The 20609-nt window shown below is 37.7% G+C and overlaps 1 protein-coding gene across 2 annotated transcripts in view; it reads right to left on the reverse strand.

Moving 5' to 3' along the window:
* Nucleotides 1–7036: 7036 nt before the first annotated feature.
* LOC133647855 (inactive dipeptidyl peptidase 10-like) overlaps nt 7037–20609 on the reverse strand; it is a 128943-nt gene continuing 115370 nt past the window's right edge. For both annotated transcript variants that reach the window (XM_062043585.1, XM_062043576.1), the window contains exons 21-27: nt 18224–18289; nt 17795–17849; nt 15772–15871; nt 14423–14481; nt 8306–8378; nt 8122–8195; nt 7037–8036 (exon numbers count right to left, since the gene is read on the reverse strand). In XM_062043585.1, coding sequence (XP_061899569.1) covers nt 7905–8036; nt 8122–8195; nt 8306–8378; nt 14423–14481; nt 15772–15871; nt 17795–17849; nt 18224–18289 — 559 coding nt within the window. In that variant the 3' untranslated portion in view covers nt 7037–7904. The remainder of the gene's footprint in view (nt 8037–8121; nt 8196–8305; nt 8379–14422; nt 14482–15771; nt 15872–17794; nt 17850–18223; nt 18290–20609) is intronic.

The following is a 20609-nucleotide window of genomic DNA, read 5'->3' on the forward strand; positions in this document are numbered from 1 at the left end:
TAAATTAATTAATTAAATAATAAATATTTTTTAAATTATTTTTTTAATAATTGTAATTTTGAACTCATTCAACAATTATAATGCATTAAGTAGTTATATTATAGTTTTTATTTATATATTTATATTTATATCGACGTATTTGTCAATATAAATAATAAATAAACAAATTAATTATTTAAATAAATTAATAATAAATAAATCGTTTTTTTAATAAATGTAATTTTGAACTCATTCAACAATTATAATGCATTAAGTAGTTTTGTTACAGTTTTTATTTATATATTTATATTGACGTATTTGTCACAATAGCTAAATGCTAAAAAGCCACTCAATAAATGTCAATGTTTTAATTGTTTTTGGAATTGACAAGTCTTTTGTAAAGAAAAAAAAGTACATTTCAATATGTACAAAAAATTTTGTAATTATTTTCAAATATTAAACACATTTAGCATCAACCCCCCAAAATAACATACTGCAACTTCACACATATCGTTAACATTGATTAGTGATATTTTAAAGTAATTTAAAGTTAAGTACCAGTGGGTTTCTTTAAATAGGGAAACATGCCAATAAGTCCATAAAATGTTTACTAAAGAGGTTGTCATGGCAACCCCTCTCCACAGTCTTCCCCATCGCCATCAATTTTGTGTCCTGTTACATTAAATATGGCGTACACTGCTGAACAAAATGGCGGGAAAAAATTGTACTTGAATTAACACAAGTTGTACAGTTTATAAACCATTTTGGACTTTTTATTTCTATGACATGTGTTGATTTATCAACTGGTAACAATAAAACACTTAATGAAACGTACGCACATCACAAATAATGAGAGGCTTCTTCAGTCCAGGGCAGGGGTCACCAACGTGGTGCCCGTGGGCACCAGGTAGCCCGTAAGGACCAGATGAGTAGCCCGCTGGCCTGTTCTAAAAATAGCTCAAATAGCAGCACTTACCAGTGAGCTGCCTCTATTTTTTAAATTGTATTTATTTACTAGCAAGCTGGTCTCGCTTTGCTAGACATTTTTAATTCTAAGAGAGACAAAACTCAAATAGAGTTTGAAAATCCAAGAAAATATTTTAAAGACTTGGTCTTCACTTGTTTAAATAAATTCATTATTTTTTTTACTTTGCTTCTTATAACTTTCAGAAAGACAATTTTAGAGAAAAAACACATATACCTTTTTACCTTTTAAATTCCTTCCTCTTCTTTCCTGACAATTTAAATCAATGCTCAAGTAAAAAAAATGTTTTATTGTAAAGAATAATAAATACAATTTAATTTAATTCTTCATTTTAGCTTCTGTTTTTTCGACGAAGAATATTTGTGAAATATTTCTTCAAACTTATTATGATTAAAATTAAAAAAAAATATTCTGGCAAATCTAGAAAATCTGTAGAATCAAATTTAAATCTTATTTCAAAGTCTTTTGAATTTCTTTTAAAATTTTTGTTCTGAAAAATCTAGAAGAAATAATGATTTGTCTCTGTTAGAAATATAGCTTGGTCCAATTTGTTATATATTCTAACAAAGTGTAGATTGGATTTTAACCTATTTAAAACATGTCACCAAAATTCTAAAATTAATCTTAATCAGGAAAAATTACTAATGATGTTCCATGAATTATTTTTTTAATTTTTTCAAAAAGATTCGAATTAGCTAGTTTTTCTCTTCTTTTTTTCGGTTGAATTTTGAATTTTAAAGAGTCGAAATTGAAGATAAACTATGTTTCAAAATTAAATTGTCATTTTTTTCGTGTTTTCTCCTCTTTTAAACCGTTCAATTAAGTGTAAATATCATTAATTATTAATAATAACATAGAGTTAAAGGTAAATTGAGCAAATTGGCTATTTCTGGCAATTTATTAAAGTGTGTATCAAACTGGTAGCCCTTCGCATTAATCAGTACCCAAGAAGTAGCTCTTGGTTTCAAAAAGGTTGGTGACCCCTGGTCCAGGGGATTCCAGCGTACGACACCAGGGCATGATACATTTTGCATATCAAATCAACCACGGCTTGTTTTAGAATTTTACACAGAAAACTAATGGAAATACAGCAAATGCCACAAAACTGGTACCTGCTAACCAACGTGTGTAACTTTTCACCAGGATACACATGCTTGCAAGATTTGGTATGTTTTTGAGTATGTTAGAGGCAATAGTAAATCATATTAATAATAATAATAATAGTAATTCAATAATAATAGAATGGAACAAATAGAAAAGTGGAAAAAGTAATGTATAAGGGGTCATGTTCATTTTAGGTTGCTTTTAAATATAGTGTTTATTTTAATAAAATACTCCATGATTCCCAACTTGTATATGAGGTAAAAAGTGTCTTCTGCCCCCTTTTGGCCTAAACACACTGATACCACAGCCTGATCTGTCGACTGTTATTTATCATTTTTAATATCGTGACATTGTGTTTATATTTTGTTAGAATGTCTAGTATTTTCTAAAATTATTGTCTTGTGTTTTATTTCAATTATAATCATAAGGAAACAAATTAAAATCATTTGAGGAGCTTAAAAAAAAAGTTAAGTAAAAAGTATCCGTATCGGATGTCTATTTAGTTGATTGATTGATTGAAACTTGTATTAGTAGATTGCACAGTACAGTACATATTCCATAAAATTGACCACTATATGGTAACACCCGAATACGTTTTTCAACTTGTTTACACGTTAATCAATTCGGAACAGTAGGTTATCGCCCACCCCAGCTTTTGTCCTGTGATGATGCCCATTGTGTCTCTTCTCATTTGTCCATTCGGATTGAGTTCCTTTGCTTGTTTGCATCCAATTACCGTAATTGTGTTGGGGGTTTGCGCTAGATGAGCTTTTTGTTCGATCAAAAGAACATTTTACTTCCTGTCTGCTGCAGGCATCACTTAGTAGACTTTCTCCCCTCTTCTTGGATGGAGAGCAGTGTTGACAGATGAAAAAAGGACAAATTATCGTACCGGAGGCTTCGAACGATTGTGTTTTGAAGAAAATGATCGTATTTGCGCGGTACTCATCGGCCACAGTAAAACAGAACCTTTAAATACACTAACAGCACTTTTGGGGGGGAAAAAAAGCTGCCACTTAAGGCACGTGAGCCAATGCACAACATATAAGGGCAAGATGTATCCTGTTCGTGTTTGCTAATAGATTTGTACTAAAGGGCTACAAAAATCAGACATTATGGGTTTTGTTTTAATTATTGACGATACAGAGGGTGAAATTATCGTACAAATACGATAATATTGCATGTCTGGCAACGCTGGAGGGAAGGCAAAATTCTTACAGTAATTAAATCGGCTCAGGTTTGGAGTTTAAATGCTTTCTATTTAACAACATACAGTACATACACAAAAACATAATGCCAAATATGTTAATGTAGATAAAGTGCTAAGAAAAAAACCTAATAAATCACAAAGCTCGATTCACATCCTGAAAACAATTTTTATATATACATATATTATTTTTCATGGTCTTACTATTGGTGTCATCTCCACTAGGTCTGGTTTAGTTTTTGCCTCATTCCTTTGACTGAACACTAAGACCCTGTCTACATTAAGCCGGATAACTCATTAAACAAATAATTATTTAGCCTAAGCCCCGTTTCAGCCACACTGAACCATCGTTTAAGGTTCCCCTCCTTGAAAAATTTTTTACACGGGTAAGTGCGCCGTGTATTTCTTGATTCTCCGGCTCTTAGCTTTGTATGGACTCATTGATCGTTTACAAAGTGAGTTCCTGAGAGGAAGTGGCGTCAGAAAGAACGCACCACAGCCAGCTTTATAATAAAGCGGTTTCGTAACTCGGAGCTAACCACTGGAAATATGGAGGCGAGTCATCCAGACATGCCCTTGTTTCTCCTTCTTCTACATGTACAGACACTTGTGGAAATCACACATGAATATCTTAAGAGAAAGTGATTGCAGCTATTTGGGATACAACACTTCTCAAGAGAACTTTCCAATGTCCAGGTCAGCTGTGCTTTGTATTACCTGGCCATCAAGGGAAAACTACGGAAAACGGCAAATTCTTTTGGACTGGCGAAGCAGACTGTATCAGTTATTGTCCGCCGTGTATGTCGCGGACTCAAGGTCTAGGTCCAGAGTATATAAAGTCATGAAAAAGGAATGGACAATGAAGGTGAAGGCAAAAGAGTGAGGAGTGTCCTGACCAGATATCTAGATCCCGAGACTGATTGTTAAATGTTCCATAAATCCGATAAAGATTTGATAAATTTTTGATGGCTCAGGTGTGATTCACTACAATAGGGCCCCACAGCACACTGGATTCCAGTCAATTGAAACACCACAACACTGGATATTGTTCAGATAAGTTACATTTAAGAACTTGCACACAAAGCAACACTGGCGGTGACTATGACGTGCGCATTTTCCGCGCATGTGTACAGCGGACGGGGGGGGGGGGGGTCTTAAACGACCATTGTGTGTGTGTGGACAAGGCTAAGGTTAGGTGGGATTTACCCTGGACAACCTTAGCCGGCTTAGTGCAGAAGGGGCCTAAGGAGTGGTTAATTTATCCAGGACAAGCTGCAGTGTGCTCAAACGACCACCAGGTAGCATCTGTTAGCGGATAACAATGTATCGTCTCTTTCTCTTTCGGAGAAAGATACTGCACTTACCGTGACAGTCGATGTTTGCATCGATCTGCCCACCCGTTCAAGAGCTCTGTCTTAGCAGTTTGCTATGCTTTTTAGTATCCTATAACGGTGTGTATCGTAACATGTTTACCTATTCCTTGTCTTCCAGTGATAATGGTAAGAAAAACTGTGTGGACACGGATAAGGTTAGGTGGGATTTACCCTGGATAACCTTAGTGTAGAAGGGGCCTAAGGAGTGGTTAATTTATCCAGGACTAGCTGCAGTGTGCTCAAATGACCACCAGGTAGCATCTGTTAGCGGATAACAATGTATCGTCTCTTTCTCTTTCGGAGAAAGATACTGCACTTACCGTGACAGTCGATGTTTGTATCGATCTGCCCACCCGTTCAAGAGCTCTGTCTTAGCAGTTTGCTCTGCTTTTTAGTATCCTATAACGGTGTGTATCGTAACATGTTTACGTATTCCTTGTCTTCCAGTGATAATGGTAAGAAACACTGTGTGGACACGGATAAGGTTAGTCGGGATTTACCCTGGATAACCTTAGTACAGAAGGGGCCTAAAGAGTGGTTAATTTATCCAGGACTAGCTGCAGTGTGCTCTAACGACCACCAGGTAGCATCTGTTAGCGGATAACAATGTATCGTCTCTTTCTCTTTCGGAGAAAGATACTGCACTTACCGTGACAGTCGATATTTGTATCGATCTGCCCACCCGTTCAAGAGCTCTGTCTTAGCAGTTTGCTATGCTTTTTAGTATCCTCCAACGGTGTGTATCGTAACATGTTTAGCTATTCCTTGTCCTCTAGTGATAATGGTAAGAAAAACTGATAAGGTCAGGTGGGATTTACCCTGGATAACCTTAGCCGGTTTAGTGCAGAAGGGGCCTAAGGAGTGGTTAATTTATCCAGGACTAGCTGCAGTGTGCTCAAACGACCACCAGGTAGCATCTGTTAGCGGATAACAATGTATCGTCTCTTTCTCTTTCGGAGAAAGATACTGCACTTACCGTGACAGTCGATGTTTGCATCGATCTGCCCACCCGTTCAAAAGCTCTATCTTAGCAGTTTGTTATGCTTTTTAGTATCCTCCAACGGTGTGTATCGTAACATGTTTACCTATTCCTTGTCTTCCAGTGATAATGGTAAGAAAAACTGTGTGGACACGGATAAGGTTAGGTGGGATTTACCCTGGATAACCTTAGTGCAGAAGGGGCCTAAGGAGTGGTTAATTTATCCAGGACTAGCTGCAGTGTGCTCAAACGACCACCAGGTAGCATCTGTTAGCGGATAACAATGTATTGTCTCTTTCTCTTTCGGAGAAAGATACTGCACTTACCGTGACAGTCGATGTTTGTATCGATCTGCCCACCCGTTCAAGAGCTCTGTCTTAGCAGTTTGGTATGCTTTTTAGTATCCTCCAACGGTGTTTATCGTTACATGTTTAGCTATTCCTTGTCCTCCAGTGATAATGGTATGAAAAACTGTGTGGACACGGATAAGGTTAGGCGGGATTTACCCTGGATAACCTTAGTACAGAAGGGGCCTAAAGAGTGGTTAATTTATCCAGGACTAGCTGCAGTGTGCTCTAACGACCACCAGGTAGCATCGAGTTAGCGGATAACAATGTATCGTCTCTTTCTCTTTCGGAGAAAGATACTGCACTTACCGTGACAGTCGATATTTGTATCGATCTGCCCACCCGTTCAAGAGCTCTGTCTTAGCAGTTTGGTATGCTTTTTAGTATTCTCCAACGGTGTGTATTGTAACATGTTTACCTATTCCTTGTCCTCCAGTGAAAATGGTAAGAAAAACTGATAAAGTTAGGTGGGATTTACCCTGGATAACCTTAGCCGGCTTAGTGCAGAAGGGGCCTAAGTAGTGGTTAATTTATCCAGGACAAGCTGCAGTGTGCTCAAACGACCACCAGGTAGCATCTGTTAGCGGATAACAATGTATCGTCTCTTTCTCTTTCGGAGAACGATACTGCACTTACCGTAACAGTCGATATTTGTATCGATCTGCCCACCCGTTCAAGAGCTCTCTGTCTTAGCAGTTTGGTATGCTTTTTAGCATCCTCCAACGGTGTGTATTGTAACATGTTTACCTATTCCTTGTCTTCCAGTGAAAATGGTAAGAAAAACTGATACATTTAGGTGGGATTTACCCTGGATAACCTTAGATGGCTTAGTGCAGAAGGGGCCTAAGGAGTGGTTAATTTATCCAGGACTAGCTGCAGTGTGCTCAAACGACCACCAGGTAGCATCTGTTAGCGGATAACAATGTATCGTCTCTTTCTCTTTCGGAGAACGATACTGCACTTACCGTAACAGTCGATATTTGTATCGATCTGCCCACCCGTTCAAGAGCTCTCTGTCTTAGCAGTTTGGTATGCTTTTTAGCATCCTCCAACGGTGTGTATTGTAACATGTTTACCTATTCCTTGTCTTCCAGTGAAAATGGTAAGAAAAACTGATACATTTAGGTGGGATTTACCCTGGATAACCTTAGATGGCTTAGTGCAGAAGGGGCCTAAGGAGTGGTTAATTTATCCAGGACTAGCTGCAGTGTGTTCAAACGACCACCAGGTAGCATCTGTTAGCGGATAACAATGTATCGTCTCTTTCTCTTTCGGAGAAAGATACTGCACTTACCGTGACAGTCGATGTTTGTATCGATCTGCCCACCCGTTCAAGAGCTCTGTCTTAGCAGTTTGCTATGCTTTTTAGTATCCTCCAACGGTGTTTATCGTAACATGTTTAGCTATTCCTTGTCCTCCAGTGATAATGGTAAGAAAAACTGATAAGGTTAGGTGGGATTTACCCTAGATAACCTTAGCAGGCTTAGTGCAGAAGGGGCCTAAGGAGTGGGTAATATATCCAGGACAAGCTGCAGTGTGCTCAAACAACCACCAGGTAGCATGCCGAGGAAAAGCCATCGTGGTGCGTTCTTCACCCAAGAGATGAGGCCAAAACTAATCCAGACCTACGGTATACAAACAACAGAAATACTGACACCAAGTAAAAACTAAAAAGCCTGAGTGACAGGCAGGAATCTACAGTCAGTGCACAGCTCTAAGATGGCTTCAAGCCTCCGGCAACACTTTGTCTCATGTCCGGCAATGACAGAAATGATTCGGTCTTAGTCTGCACACGAGGACGCGTCTAAGAACATAAAGCAAAAAAAACTAAACACAACCTGATCTTTGAAGTCATCCACTTGTCGACCAAATATTAGGCTACATGTAAACACGCGCTCATTTCCTGTGGCGTTAACTCCCCGCCGACCCCTCACTCGTCCTCGGCGTGGCGGTCCAGTAACGACGAGGCCTCCAGGAGACATCCTCTGAAGTAACCAATCAAAGAGTGCATCAGTTGACTCCGGCTGTGCCTCGACAGGAAGTGGCCTTCGTCGGGGTAGATCTGTCCCAAAGCGGAATCGGTCATGTTCAGGCAAATGTCCCACCAAATTTCTCTGTGTCGTCTTTTTGTCTGACAAGTGTGGTACCTGCATCGTGTAGTTGGCTCCCACCCGGATCAAGTGCTTGATGAGCTCTGCCGAGTGCTGGAAGTTAACGTTTGCTACAAGGGGGGGAGAACACAAATGGAGGATCACTCGCAGTTCAGTGACTACACCATGGCCTCTATGTCGAGGCACTGGCACAAAAAAAAAATTGAAAGTTTGCGCCTACCGTCGGCGGTCCCATGGGCGAGAAACAGAGTTCCTCCCTGCACACCTTTCATTTCAGGGAGGACTTTGGACATCTGCACGGAAATAATTCAAGTTAAAAGTTAAAGTACCAATGATTGTCACACACGCACGAGGTGTGGCGAAATTATCCTCTGCAATTGACCCATCACCCTTGATCACCCCCTGGGAGGTAATGGGTCCCATTTTTATAGTCTTTGGTATGACTCGGCCGGAGTTTGAACTCACGATCTACAGATCTCAAGGCGGACACTCTATAATGTAATTCGTTGTGAGGCAAGGGTGTCCAACTCATTTTAGATCGGGGGGCCACGTGGAGGAAAGTCTACTCCCAAGTGGGCCGGACTGGTAAAATCCCGGCACGATAACTTATATTTATACTTTCTGAATAAATCATGTGATAAAGTTCTTTAGTCAACTCATTGGTTAATTTTCAATCTATCAAGATAAAAAAATAATATCAAAATCAAATTACAGGATGTTATTTATGTAGTTTGATCATTTTCCTCGACTGGTGCACTAACATCATGTGGTTTATTTTTTTGTACATATGTAGCATCATCTACAAAGATACAAAGAATTGCTATTGCGACATCTAGTGGACACATTTAGAACAGCTGTTTCTTTAATTAAAAAATGTAGGCTCATTTTTATACTTGGCAAACTCATCCTAACCTGACTCTCGCCAGATCCTTGTAGTTGGCTGAGCTCCACACAAGGATCTGGGCTCGAGGGCAATGCAAACTCCTTCAAAATAGCAAACAATAATGAACCAATCAGGATCGCCAGGCGGGATTTTCTTAGACATGACGTAGAAAGTGGTACATGTAAACCAGAACTATTTAACTGGTGGAAAAGCTGTTCATTTTGGCCCGCCGAACATCACCCAAATAGGCTTGATGGAACCATTAAAACTTCGGTTGCTCAGGTATGCAGTACTCCCGTCACCCCACAGAGGGCAAGAATGAGGCATGTGTGTCGAAGAAGACTAGATATTCGAAAAAATATCAAAATAAATTGCAAAAATCTGACTTTTGCAAACGACTGGACAGCAAAGTATGAATTTTTTTTACTCGAGTCATTGGTTTTCCGGCGGACCTTTTAAGCCGCGGACACATTGATCCAGACAATCAGCGACAATGGCAGAAATCCCAGCGTTTAAAGCTTCATCACGAACCTTAGTCAAATATGTTTACGTAGATATGGGACTGTGGAGGGGGGCGTGGTCGGCGCGCCTCCTGCGGGAAGGGAGTGTGTACATACTTGCCAACCCTCCCGAATTTTCCGGGAGACTCCCGAATTTCAGCGCCTCTCCAGAAAATCCAGCCGGACTTAAGGCACGCCCCCTCCAGGTCCGTGCGGACCTGAGTGAGGACAGCCTGTCGTCACGTCCGCTTGGCCAACTAAAAAGTAACCACAGAACACTATACCGTTTAGTGTTCTGTGGTTACTTTTTGGTTGGCCAACGGTTTATGTTGTATTGCGCACCCTGACGGCAAGTGTGGGAGTCGGTTCTGAAGTATGAAGTAAAGAGACGTAACTTCATCACCTCGCCTGGTTATTGTCTCCAACCCAGAATATTACACTGCCCATACCTATGCTCCTTCAGAGGCTGTGCTACTGGCTGCAAAGCATTGCACTTTCAAATACAACAATGAGTATGTATGTGTGTATATGTGTAAATAAATGAACACTGAAATTCAAGTATTTATTTTATTTACATGTATATATATATATATATATATATATATATATATATATATATATATATATATATATATATATATATATATATATATATATATATAGCTAGAATTCAGATTGAGATTGTAGCGTCTTCAGTAATGCGGACGCTGTATCGATCCGTTGTGGTGAAGAAGGAGCTGAGCCGGAAGGCAAAGCTCTCGATTTACCGGTCGATCTACGTTCCCATCCTCACCTATGGTCATGAGCTTTGGGTCATGACCGAAAGGACAAGATCACGGGTACAAGCGGCCGAAATGAGTTTCCTCCGCCGGGTGGCGGGGCTCTCTTAGAGATAGGGTGAGAAGCTCTGTCATCCGAGAGGAGCCAGATGAGGTGGTTCGGGCATCTGGTCAGGATGCCACCCAAACGCCTCCCTAGGGAGGTGTTTCGGGCACGTCCGACCGGTAGGAGGCCACGGGGAAGACCCAGGACACGTTGGGAAGAGTATCTCTCCCGGCTGGCCTGGGAACGCCTCGGGATCCCCCGGGAGGAGCTGGACGAAGTGGCTGGGGAGAGGGAAGTCTGGGCTTCCCTACTTAGGCTGCTGCCCCCGCGACCCGACCTTGGATAAGCGGGAGAAGATGGATGGATGGATATATATATATATATATATATATATATATATATATATATATATATATATATATATATATATATATATATATATATATATATATATATATATATATATATATATATACCGTATTTCCTTGAATAGCCGCAGGGGCGGTAATTAATTTAAAACCTCTTCTCACTCCTGCGGTTACCAAAACCATGCGGAATGAGCAAGCATGCTCTAATTATTTTAAAACCTCTTCTCACTCCGGCGCATACCTTATCATTAAAAACACATTTAATAAAAAAAACGTTATTATGATCTTACCTTTACTTGTAGATGGGTCCATGTGCAGCTGCTTCTGATCAAAGGCAGTCTTTCTCATCTTTCTTCAATTTTAAAAGTCTCTGGAGATATTCCTCTAATTATTACCTCCTGCTTCGATTGAAAGTCCAGTTTAGAAAACGGTTTTATTTTAGATATGTAATCCTCCATGTTAAAAGTGCAAGCAAACAATTGCTGCATGCTTGCTGCTTGTTGTCTTCTTCTGCAGTACCTGTCTCCTGCAGTACTGGTAGTCGCAAGAAGGATCACTAGCGCCCTCTACCACCTGGAGGCGGGAGTCATTTAATGACTCATATTTGACCCGGCGGAAGTGCCAAGCATGCGCTAATTATTTTGCGAAACGAGTTTGACCCGGCTGTAATTCTAGGCAGGCGAATACTATATTCCCGGCGCCAATTCAAGGAAATACGGTATATATATATATATATATATATGTATGTATGTGTGGGAAAAATCACAAGACTATTTCATCTCTACAGGCCTGTTTCATGAGGGGTTTTCCTCAATTCTCAGGAGATTTATTTATTTATTTATTTATTTTTTTTAAATCTCATATATATATATATATATATATATATATATATATATATACATATATATATATATATATATATATATATATATATATATATATATATATATATATATATATATATACATATATATATATATATATATATATATATATATATATATATATATATATGTATATATATATATATGTATATATATATAATAAAATATATATATATATATAGCTAGAATTCACTGAAAGTCAAGTATTTATTTTATTTATATACTGTATATATAAGAAATACTTGAATTTCAGTGAATTGTAGCTATAAATATACTCCTCCCCCCTTTACCCCGCCCACCTGACCCTGCCCACCTCAACCCCCCCCAATCTCCCGAATTTGGAGGTGTCAAGGTTGGCAAGTATGAGTGTGTATGGCCCGGCTTCGAAGCCCAGCTGGCAGGTGAGTAGATTACCCAGCTGGGGCTGGAGAGACTGAAAAGTCACGGAGCAGAGCACTGTCCCTGTGCATCAACGAAAATAAAAGATTGTTCAAACGGCAGAGGAACTGCAACTAGGACTTTTGTTTATCGGATTAAAAACCAGATCAATCCTGAAGATGTCCTCCAGTAGTGGAATAAAGTCCCACAAGTGATCGGCTGTGCAGTGGAAATGCACACAACATGCAAACACTAGAGAATGCTAGTGGTAAGTGGGAAACGTGTCTTGGAAAGGTCACCGAGGGACATTTTGAAAGCGGCCTGGCCTTTGAAAGCGTGCAGCCGCCTGACTGGAAATGAAGGCGCACCGTGGAATGGCCACCAAACGGGCGCGTCCCTCGGGCTTCTCTCCCAGTATTCAAACGCATTGCTCGGCGGCACCGAGGACGGAAGCTAAGTCTCAAATCACCATGCAGGCGGGGTTCCATCACGGCGCAGACAGCTGTTTCATGACCTTTGTCCTTTCGTTGTGAGGACGGGATTGATGTGCCACTGATTATTAACCGATCAGACTGTGCCCAGTCTTTGGATGTCACTGAAGAGCAGCTGCCACGACCAAAATAGAGCACCGTGACCCAATTCGACGTAACCCACTTGGAAGAAAACTCTTGACAGCAACCTTCACTTAGAGGTCAGTCTGGAATTTCCCTTTTTAAACAAATATTCTTTTCAAAAGGGTATATTTTCCTCTTGGACCTGACACAACTTCCAAGCATAGGCGCCGATCCCGCGGGTGCTTCGGGGGCCCGGGCACCCACGTGGGATAGACGGTGTTAGAATAATTGTTTCTAAATTATCACAAGAACTTTGTATTATATTGAGTTCCTGACAAGAAGACAAAAGCTGTCTTTGAAACCTACCAAGAGTAAGGCATGTAAAACTCCACTGTGTAGGGGGGAGGGGGGGGGGGAGCAAGATGAAGGTGTTCCTGTGTTCTTTCATGTATGGTAGTTAACAGAAGGATGGCCCAAGGACTTCAGAGCGGAGAGATTACAGGATCTGCCCAATTTCCACACGACCTCTTTTTGAAGTATTTTACGAACTCTTTTTGAACTATTTTACAAACTCTTTTTGAACTGACCTTTCCTGTGAATTGTTTACGACCTTTTCTGTGAACTTTTTGGGACCTTTGTCCTTTGGAAACAAAGGTGGCCATGTGGTCGGGGAGGGTCCAAAATAAAAGGAGGAGGCATGCTATCTTTTGGCAGAGCGTGCTGGAGACTGTTCAAGAGTACAGTGTGTCCAGGCGTTTCTCCCCAATTGAGTCCAAATTGAATGTTGTCTCCGTTTAATTCCTTGCCTCTTGTCTTGTTTAATAAATGTCGTCAGTGTTTGAACCTGACAGACGGCAACTTTAATTATTTTACATAATTTTGGAAAAATCAATCCCGTTGTTAATTTAATGGCGTGTTTGGTCCGTTTCACATATTAAAATAGTCACAAATCAAATAGTCTATAATTAACAAAATCTAACCAAAGCTTTGTCGTGCCCGATAATAAACTAATGACACAATCATCTTGACTTTGAACACACTGCCCACGAACGAATGAAGGGCATGCTTAATCAATCAATCAATCAATCAATCAATGATTACTTATAGAGCCCTAAATCACGAGTGTCTCAAAGGGCTGCACAAGCCACAACGTCATCCTCGGCTCAGATCCCACATCAGGGCAAGGAAAAAACTCAACCCAATGGACCGCAGATGTGGGGACAAAGTTCTGACTTTTATCACAATATTGCCAATTTTTGTTGTTGTTCTTGTAAAATAGTCACATTTTTTGAGTAAAATTATGACTTTTGTCATAATTTTGCCAAGTCAAATTCCGATTATTATTATAATATTGACACAATTTTAAAGTTTTCTTATAAAATTGTGAATTTTGTCGAGTAAAATTGCGACACTTTTCATAAAATTGCCCAAGTTTTAAGCTTTTTCTTGTAAAATTGTGACTGTTATTGAGTAAAATTCCAACTTTTATCATAGAATTGCACACATGTTCGGTTTTTCTTGTAAAATGTTGACTTGCGTTGAGTAAAATGATGACTTTTATTGTAATACTGCCAGAATTCTAGGTTTTTCTTGTGAAATTGTGACCTTTTTCTTGTGAAATTCCAACTCATTTTTCACAACAAGCTTTTTTATATTTGCATAGTATGTATATATTATTAATATTGTAAATACACATCTTTATATATCTAGAAAGGCTGGTCCTAAAGAGGTAGGCATTATTCGGAGGTCTCAAGTATATGTGTGTGTGTGTGTGTGTGTGTGTGTGTGTGTGTGTGTGTGTGTGTGTGTGTGTGTGTGTGTGTGTGTGTGTGTGTGTGTGTGTGTGTGTGTGTGTGTGTGTGTGTGTGTGTGTGTGTGTGTGTGTGTATGTGTGTGTGTGTGTGTGTGCGTGTGTGTGTGTGTGTGTGTGGAGGAAGCGTCTCACTTGATATATGTTGTCCTCTGTGGAAGGCAAACCAAAGTAGCGCTCCGAGAATGCAGAAGCTGCAAGCAATAAAGGAGAATGTTATGTTTTAGATTTTTCCCAATGAGAAAAAATGTGCTCCATGGCACATTCTAAAAATATAATTACACAAAATAAAAAACATCAACATTGGGGGAAAAAAGAAGAAAGACAGATTCAAATGTTAATGTTGTGAAACCTGACGCTGACATAAGCGGTTTTCGACAAAACCAAAATAAAAACTAAAAACTGGGTTGTACGGTATGCCGGTATTAGTATAGTACCGCAATATTAATTAATTATATTCGGTACTATACTGCCTCTGGAAAGTACCGATAAACCACCCTGTCATCGTCGTCACGTTGTGTCATTGCTGGTTTACAACCAGAGGAGCATGTTCAGAAGTGCACACACACCGAGTACTTACAAGCAGACACAGTGTGTGGACAGAAAAGGGAGAACGGACTCATTTTGGCATAAAAACTAAAGATAAAGGTGAAGTTATAACACTGAAACGCTCTCAGGAAAAGGTGCTTTAAGGCATGCTAGAGTTCAGCCGCAGTCTGTAGTGTTTTAGCTACTTCTAAATCACTAATCCTTGCCTCCGTGGCGACAAATAAAGTATGTTTCTTACAAGTATCATTATCATTGCAGGACGAGGAATAGCTAAACATGTTTCACTACACACCGTAGCTCACCGGCGTCAAAATGTAAACAAACGCCATTGGTGGACCTACACCTGACATCCACTGTAATGATACCAAGTACAGGAGCGTATCTAGTCGATACTACGTGGATATTTTTCGACGAAACTCAGGAACACATGAGGACTTTAAATATGACCAACGTATGATCCTGTAACGACTTGGTATCGGATTGATACCCAAATTTGTGGTATGATCCATAACTAATGTAAAGTATCAAACAACAGAAGAATTATTACATTTTAACAGAATTTTATTTAAGGACAAACTTGCAATAAGAAACATGTTTAATGTACCTTGAGATTTTTTGGTAAAATAAAGTCAATAATGAAATGTTTTGTGGTTTACACTAATTCAGTGTTTTACTGTTAATAGTTAATATTGTAAATCCCACGTTCTTTATTTTCATGTACATTCTGGGTGTGTCAAAAAAAATAAATTCCATTCCATGTCATAACTTTTTTAGCTTTCAATCAGACATCGTTGTGAGTTTTTGTATTAGTGTATACCGTTTTTGTATTAGTGTATACCGGCCCCCAGGCGCATGTTTTTTCTCTAAATTTGGCCCCCCGAGTGAAAATAATTGCCGTACGAGAAGGATTTCATGCAGCCAGACTTGTCGCTCACCATACAAGGTCCAGTCGACAACAGGAGCCTGAGCCGCAGCGCATCGGATTATCCGTTCTGTGGACTTCAGCAGCATTAGCGTCAGGTAGCCGCCATAGTCCTGCAGGAGGAATATTCTCATTGGATCAGCTGTATAATAGACTGTATTTATATTATTCACATGTGAATAATGCTGTATAATAGACTGTATTTATATTATTCACATGTGAATAATGCAGTATAACAGACTATATTTATGTTATTCACATGTGAATAATGCTGTATAATGGACTGTATTTATACTATTCACATGTAAATAATGCTGCATAATAGACTGTATTTATATTATTCACATGTGAATAATGCAGTATAACAGACTATAGTTATGTTATTCACATGTGAATAATGCTGTATAACAGACTGTATTTATACTATTCACATGTAAATAATGCTGCATAATAGACTGTATTTATATTATTCACATGTGAATAATGCTGTATAATAGACTGTATTTATATTATTCACATGTGAATAATGCTGTATAATAGACTGTATTTGTATTATTCACATGTGAATAATGCTGTATAATAGACTGTATTTATATTATTCACTTGTGAAAAATGCTGTATAATAGACTGTATTTATATTATTCACATGTGAATAATGCTGCATAATAGACTGTATTTATATTATTCACTTGTGAATAATGCAGTATAATAGACTGTATTTATATTATTCACATGTGAATAATGCTGTATAATGGACTGTTTTTATATTATTCACATGTGAATAATGCTTTATAATAGACTGTATTTATGTTATTCACATGTGAATAATGCTGTATAATAGACTGTATTTATATTATTCACATGTGAATGATGCTGTATAATACATTGTGTTTATGTTATTCACATGTGAATAATGTCGTATAATAGACTGCATTTATACTATTCACATGTGAATAATGCTGTATAATGGACTGTTTTTATATTATTCACATGTGAATAATGCTGTATAATAGACTGTATATTATTCACATGTGAATAATGCTGTATAATAGACTGTATGTATATTATTCACATGTGAATAATGCTTTATAATAGACTGTATTTATGTTATTCACATGTGAATAATGCTGTACAACAGACTGTATTTATATTATTCACATGTGAATAATGCTGTATAATAGACTGTATTTATATTATTCACATGTGAATAATGCTGTGTAATAGACTGTATTTATATTATTCACATGTGAAAAATTCTGTATAATAGACTGTATTTATATTATTCACATGTGAATAATGCTGCATAATAGACTGTATTTATATTATTCACTTGTGAATAATGCAGTATAATAGACTGTATTTATATTATTCACATGTGAATAATGCTGTATAATGGACTGTTTTTATATTATTCACATGTGAATAATGCTGTATAATAGACTGTATTTATATTATTCACATGTGAATAATGCTGTATAATAGACTGTATTTATATTATTCACATGTGAATAATGCTGTATAATAGACTGTGTTTGTATTATTCACATGTGAATAATGCTGTATAATAGACTGTATTTATATTATTCACATGTGAATAATGCTGTATAATAGACTGTATTTATATTATTCACATGTGAATGATGCTGTATAATAGACTGTGTTTATATTATTCACATGTGAATAATGTCATATAATAAGACTGCATTTATACTATTAACATGTGAATAATGCTGTATAATAGACTGTATTTATATTATTCACATGTGAATAATGCTGTATAATAGACTGTATATTATTCACATGTGAATAATGCTGTATAATAGACTGTATTTATATTATTCACATGTGAATAATGCTGTATAATAGACTGTATTTATATTATTCACATGTGAATAATGCTGTATAATAGACTGTATTTATATTATTCACATGTGAATAATGCTGTATAATAGACTGTATTTGTATTATTCACATGTGAATAATACAAATGAGATTTTGTCAATGCAGTCACAAAAAAATACCAAGAATGATCAAACCTCTCCAAAAACTCCAACCCGAGTGGGATCGATGAAGGGCAGCTTCATTAAGTACCTGGAGAGAGGAGGCACATCAACCTGTCATCATGTTCAATGGACCAGCAGAGAAGGAAATGAAAGCAAAAAGGAAAACATCTCTCGTTGTGCCGCGAGAGAACAAACTGACCTCCATCACATTCCACAATTCAGATTTTTTTAAAAAAACATTTAGAAAGCATGTAATCATGTTTTCAAATTTGAGGGCCAATTTCTTCACAAGGACTCATTGAAAGCTTGTTTGGAGAGCACTTTTTTTTCTCTCTTTTCGGAGACTCTTCTGCAATCCTAATGAGCTTATCAGGTAGCTGAGAGTGTTGTGGTTTTTTTTCGTCTCCCTCAAATGAAAAAAAAAAGAAAGTGCACGTGATGAAATTCAAAATAAGTACATACTCCAGAGCTGCTATCTGGTCCTCCACGTCCACTTGGCCAACGTTCTGATGGAGCTGCTGCAACATCCTGTGATGGGAAGGCTATGATGAGCTGCACATTATGGTGAACATTCAGTTGACTTAAACTCTTTATTATAACTGACAGAAAAATGTTATGTAAATTATCAAAAAACTTTCCGTTCTGAGTTCCCGAAGAACAGACAAGAGGCTGTCTTTGTTGCACCAAGCAAAGGCTTGGAAAATTCCATTGTGTACGATGTCATCGAAGACCTGCCCAGGCTGAAGCCAGGACTAGCCCAAGCCCGAGGCATCTTTTTCTTTTGTGTTAATGTGACCGAAAACAATGACTGTTTACATACTCCCCATTCCTTTGGAAGCAGATGTTGTTGTGTAAACAGGGAGTGTCCAAATAAAGGAGGAGACGCAAACCTTTTTCGTCAGAGCGTGGGTGACACTGTAAGAGGTTACAGGTCGACACGTTTCTCCTCAATTGAGTAAAATTGTATTCTGCCTGTTTGATTCTTTGCTTCTTGTCTTGTTTAATAGATGTCATCAGTGTTTGAACCTGGCAATAACCCATGAGAACCCATTTAAATGTCCTAAAATGGGCCTAATAGAGGTCTGGACGTGCGTGAGTGACTGGTTTTGCTGGCAGGATAGAAAGCAGATCAAATGAAAAGGCACTTGAGAGTTTACTGCACATTTTAATCACACTGATATTAAATGATACAACAGGGAACTTAATAGGACACTTGTGATTTAGGGCCAAATAAATAAACATTGATTGATTGAATAGCTTTAACACAACTGACCTGTATATTGCACCCAGCACACTTTATTAAATGTAATTTTATGTTTTTTATGTTATTCGAGTCAGCTATAATAAAAACAAAGTTCTACGGTATCCAGGCCAGACAGTACTCTGTCGTCCTATAATCTTTAATGGATCAGATTAGTGTTGTCCCGATACCAATATTTTCGTACAAAATTATTTTGATACTTTTTGGTACTTTTTGGAACTTTTCTAAATAAAGGGGACCACAAAAAATTGCAATATTGGCTTTATTTTAACAAAAAAATCTTAGGGTACATTAAACATGTTTTTATTGCAAGTTTGTCCTTAAATATAATAGTGAACATACAAGACAAATTGTCTTTTATAAGTAAGTAAACAAAACAAAGGCCCCTAATTAGTCTGCTGACGTATGCAGTAACATATTGTGTCATTTTCCATTCTATTATTTTGTCAAAATTATTAAGGACAAGTGGTAGAAAATGAATGATTAATCTACTTGTTCATTGACTGTTAATATCTGCCTACTTTCTCTTTTAACATGTTCTATCTACACTTCTGTTAAAATGTAATAATCACTTATTCTTCTGTTATTTCATACTTTACATTAGTTTTGGATGATACCACATATTTAGGTATCAGTCCGATACCAAGTAGTTACAGGATCATATATTGGTCATATTCAAAGTCCTGATGTGTCCAGGGACCAAAAATGTACCATAATATATAACAATATAAAATATAACATATATGTAATATATACATATTATTAGGGCTGCAACTAACGATTAATTTGATAATCGATTAATCTGTTGATTATTACTTCGATTAATAATCGGATAAAAGAGACAAACTACATTTCTATCCTTTCCAGTATTTTATTGAAAAAAAACAGCATACTGGCACCATACTTATTTTGATTATTGTTTCTCAGCTGTTTGTACATGTTGCAGTTTATAAATAAAGGTTTATTTTAAAAAATTAAAAAATTAAAAAAAATAAAATAAAAATTTAAAAAGCCTCTGCGCATGCGCATAGCATAGATCCAACGAATCGATGCCTAAATTAATCGGCAACTATTTTTATAATCGATTTTAATCGATTTAATCGATTAGTTGTTGCAGCCCTACATATTATATATGTATATAATATATAAAATATATAACAAATCACAATTACAATTTACAAGTATACAGTATTTATAACAGCTGCAGCAAAAAAAGTAAAAAGAAAAAAGAGCAAATAAATACAACAGAAAATATACATTATAATGGTAATAAATAGATATCATCTATTGCTGTGTGGCGAGTGATTATACAGCTGGATGGAGTGCGGAATCAAGGAATTCTTGAATGGAACACTGTGGGAATGAAGCTGAAGGAGCCTGTTGGAGTATGAGCTCTGCTGTCCCTTCATTGTCTGGTGGAGTGGGTGGGCAGGATTGTCCATGATGGCGAGCAGTTTGTCCAGTGTCCTCCTGTCCCTCACTGACACTGCGTGCCAATAGTTTGGCCGAATATCCGGATCAGTTGGTATAATCCGGTTTAAGTCCATTTTGCTGGTGCTGCTCTCCCAACAAATCACTGCAAAGTAC

This window comes from Entelurus aequoreus, linkage group LG01, assembly GCF_033978785.1.
Source record: "Entelurus aequoreus isolate RoL-2023_Sb linkage group LG01, RoL_Eaeq_v1.1, whole genome shotgun sequence".
In the NCBI taxonomy this organism is placed as follows: domain Eukaryota; kingdom Metazoa; phylum Chordata; class Actinopteri; order Syngnathiformes; family Syngnathidae; genus Entelurus; species Entelurus aequoreus.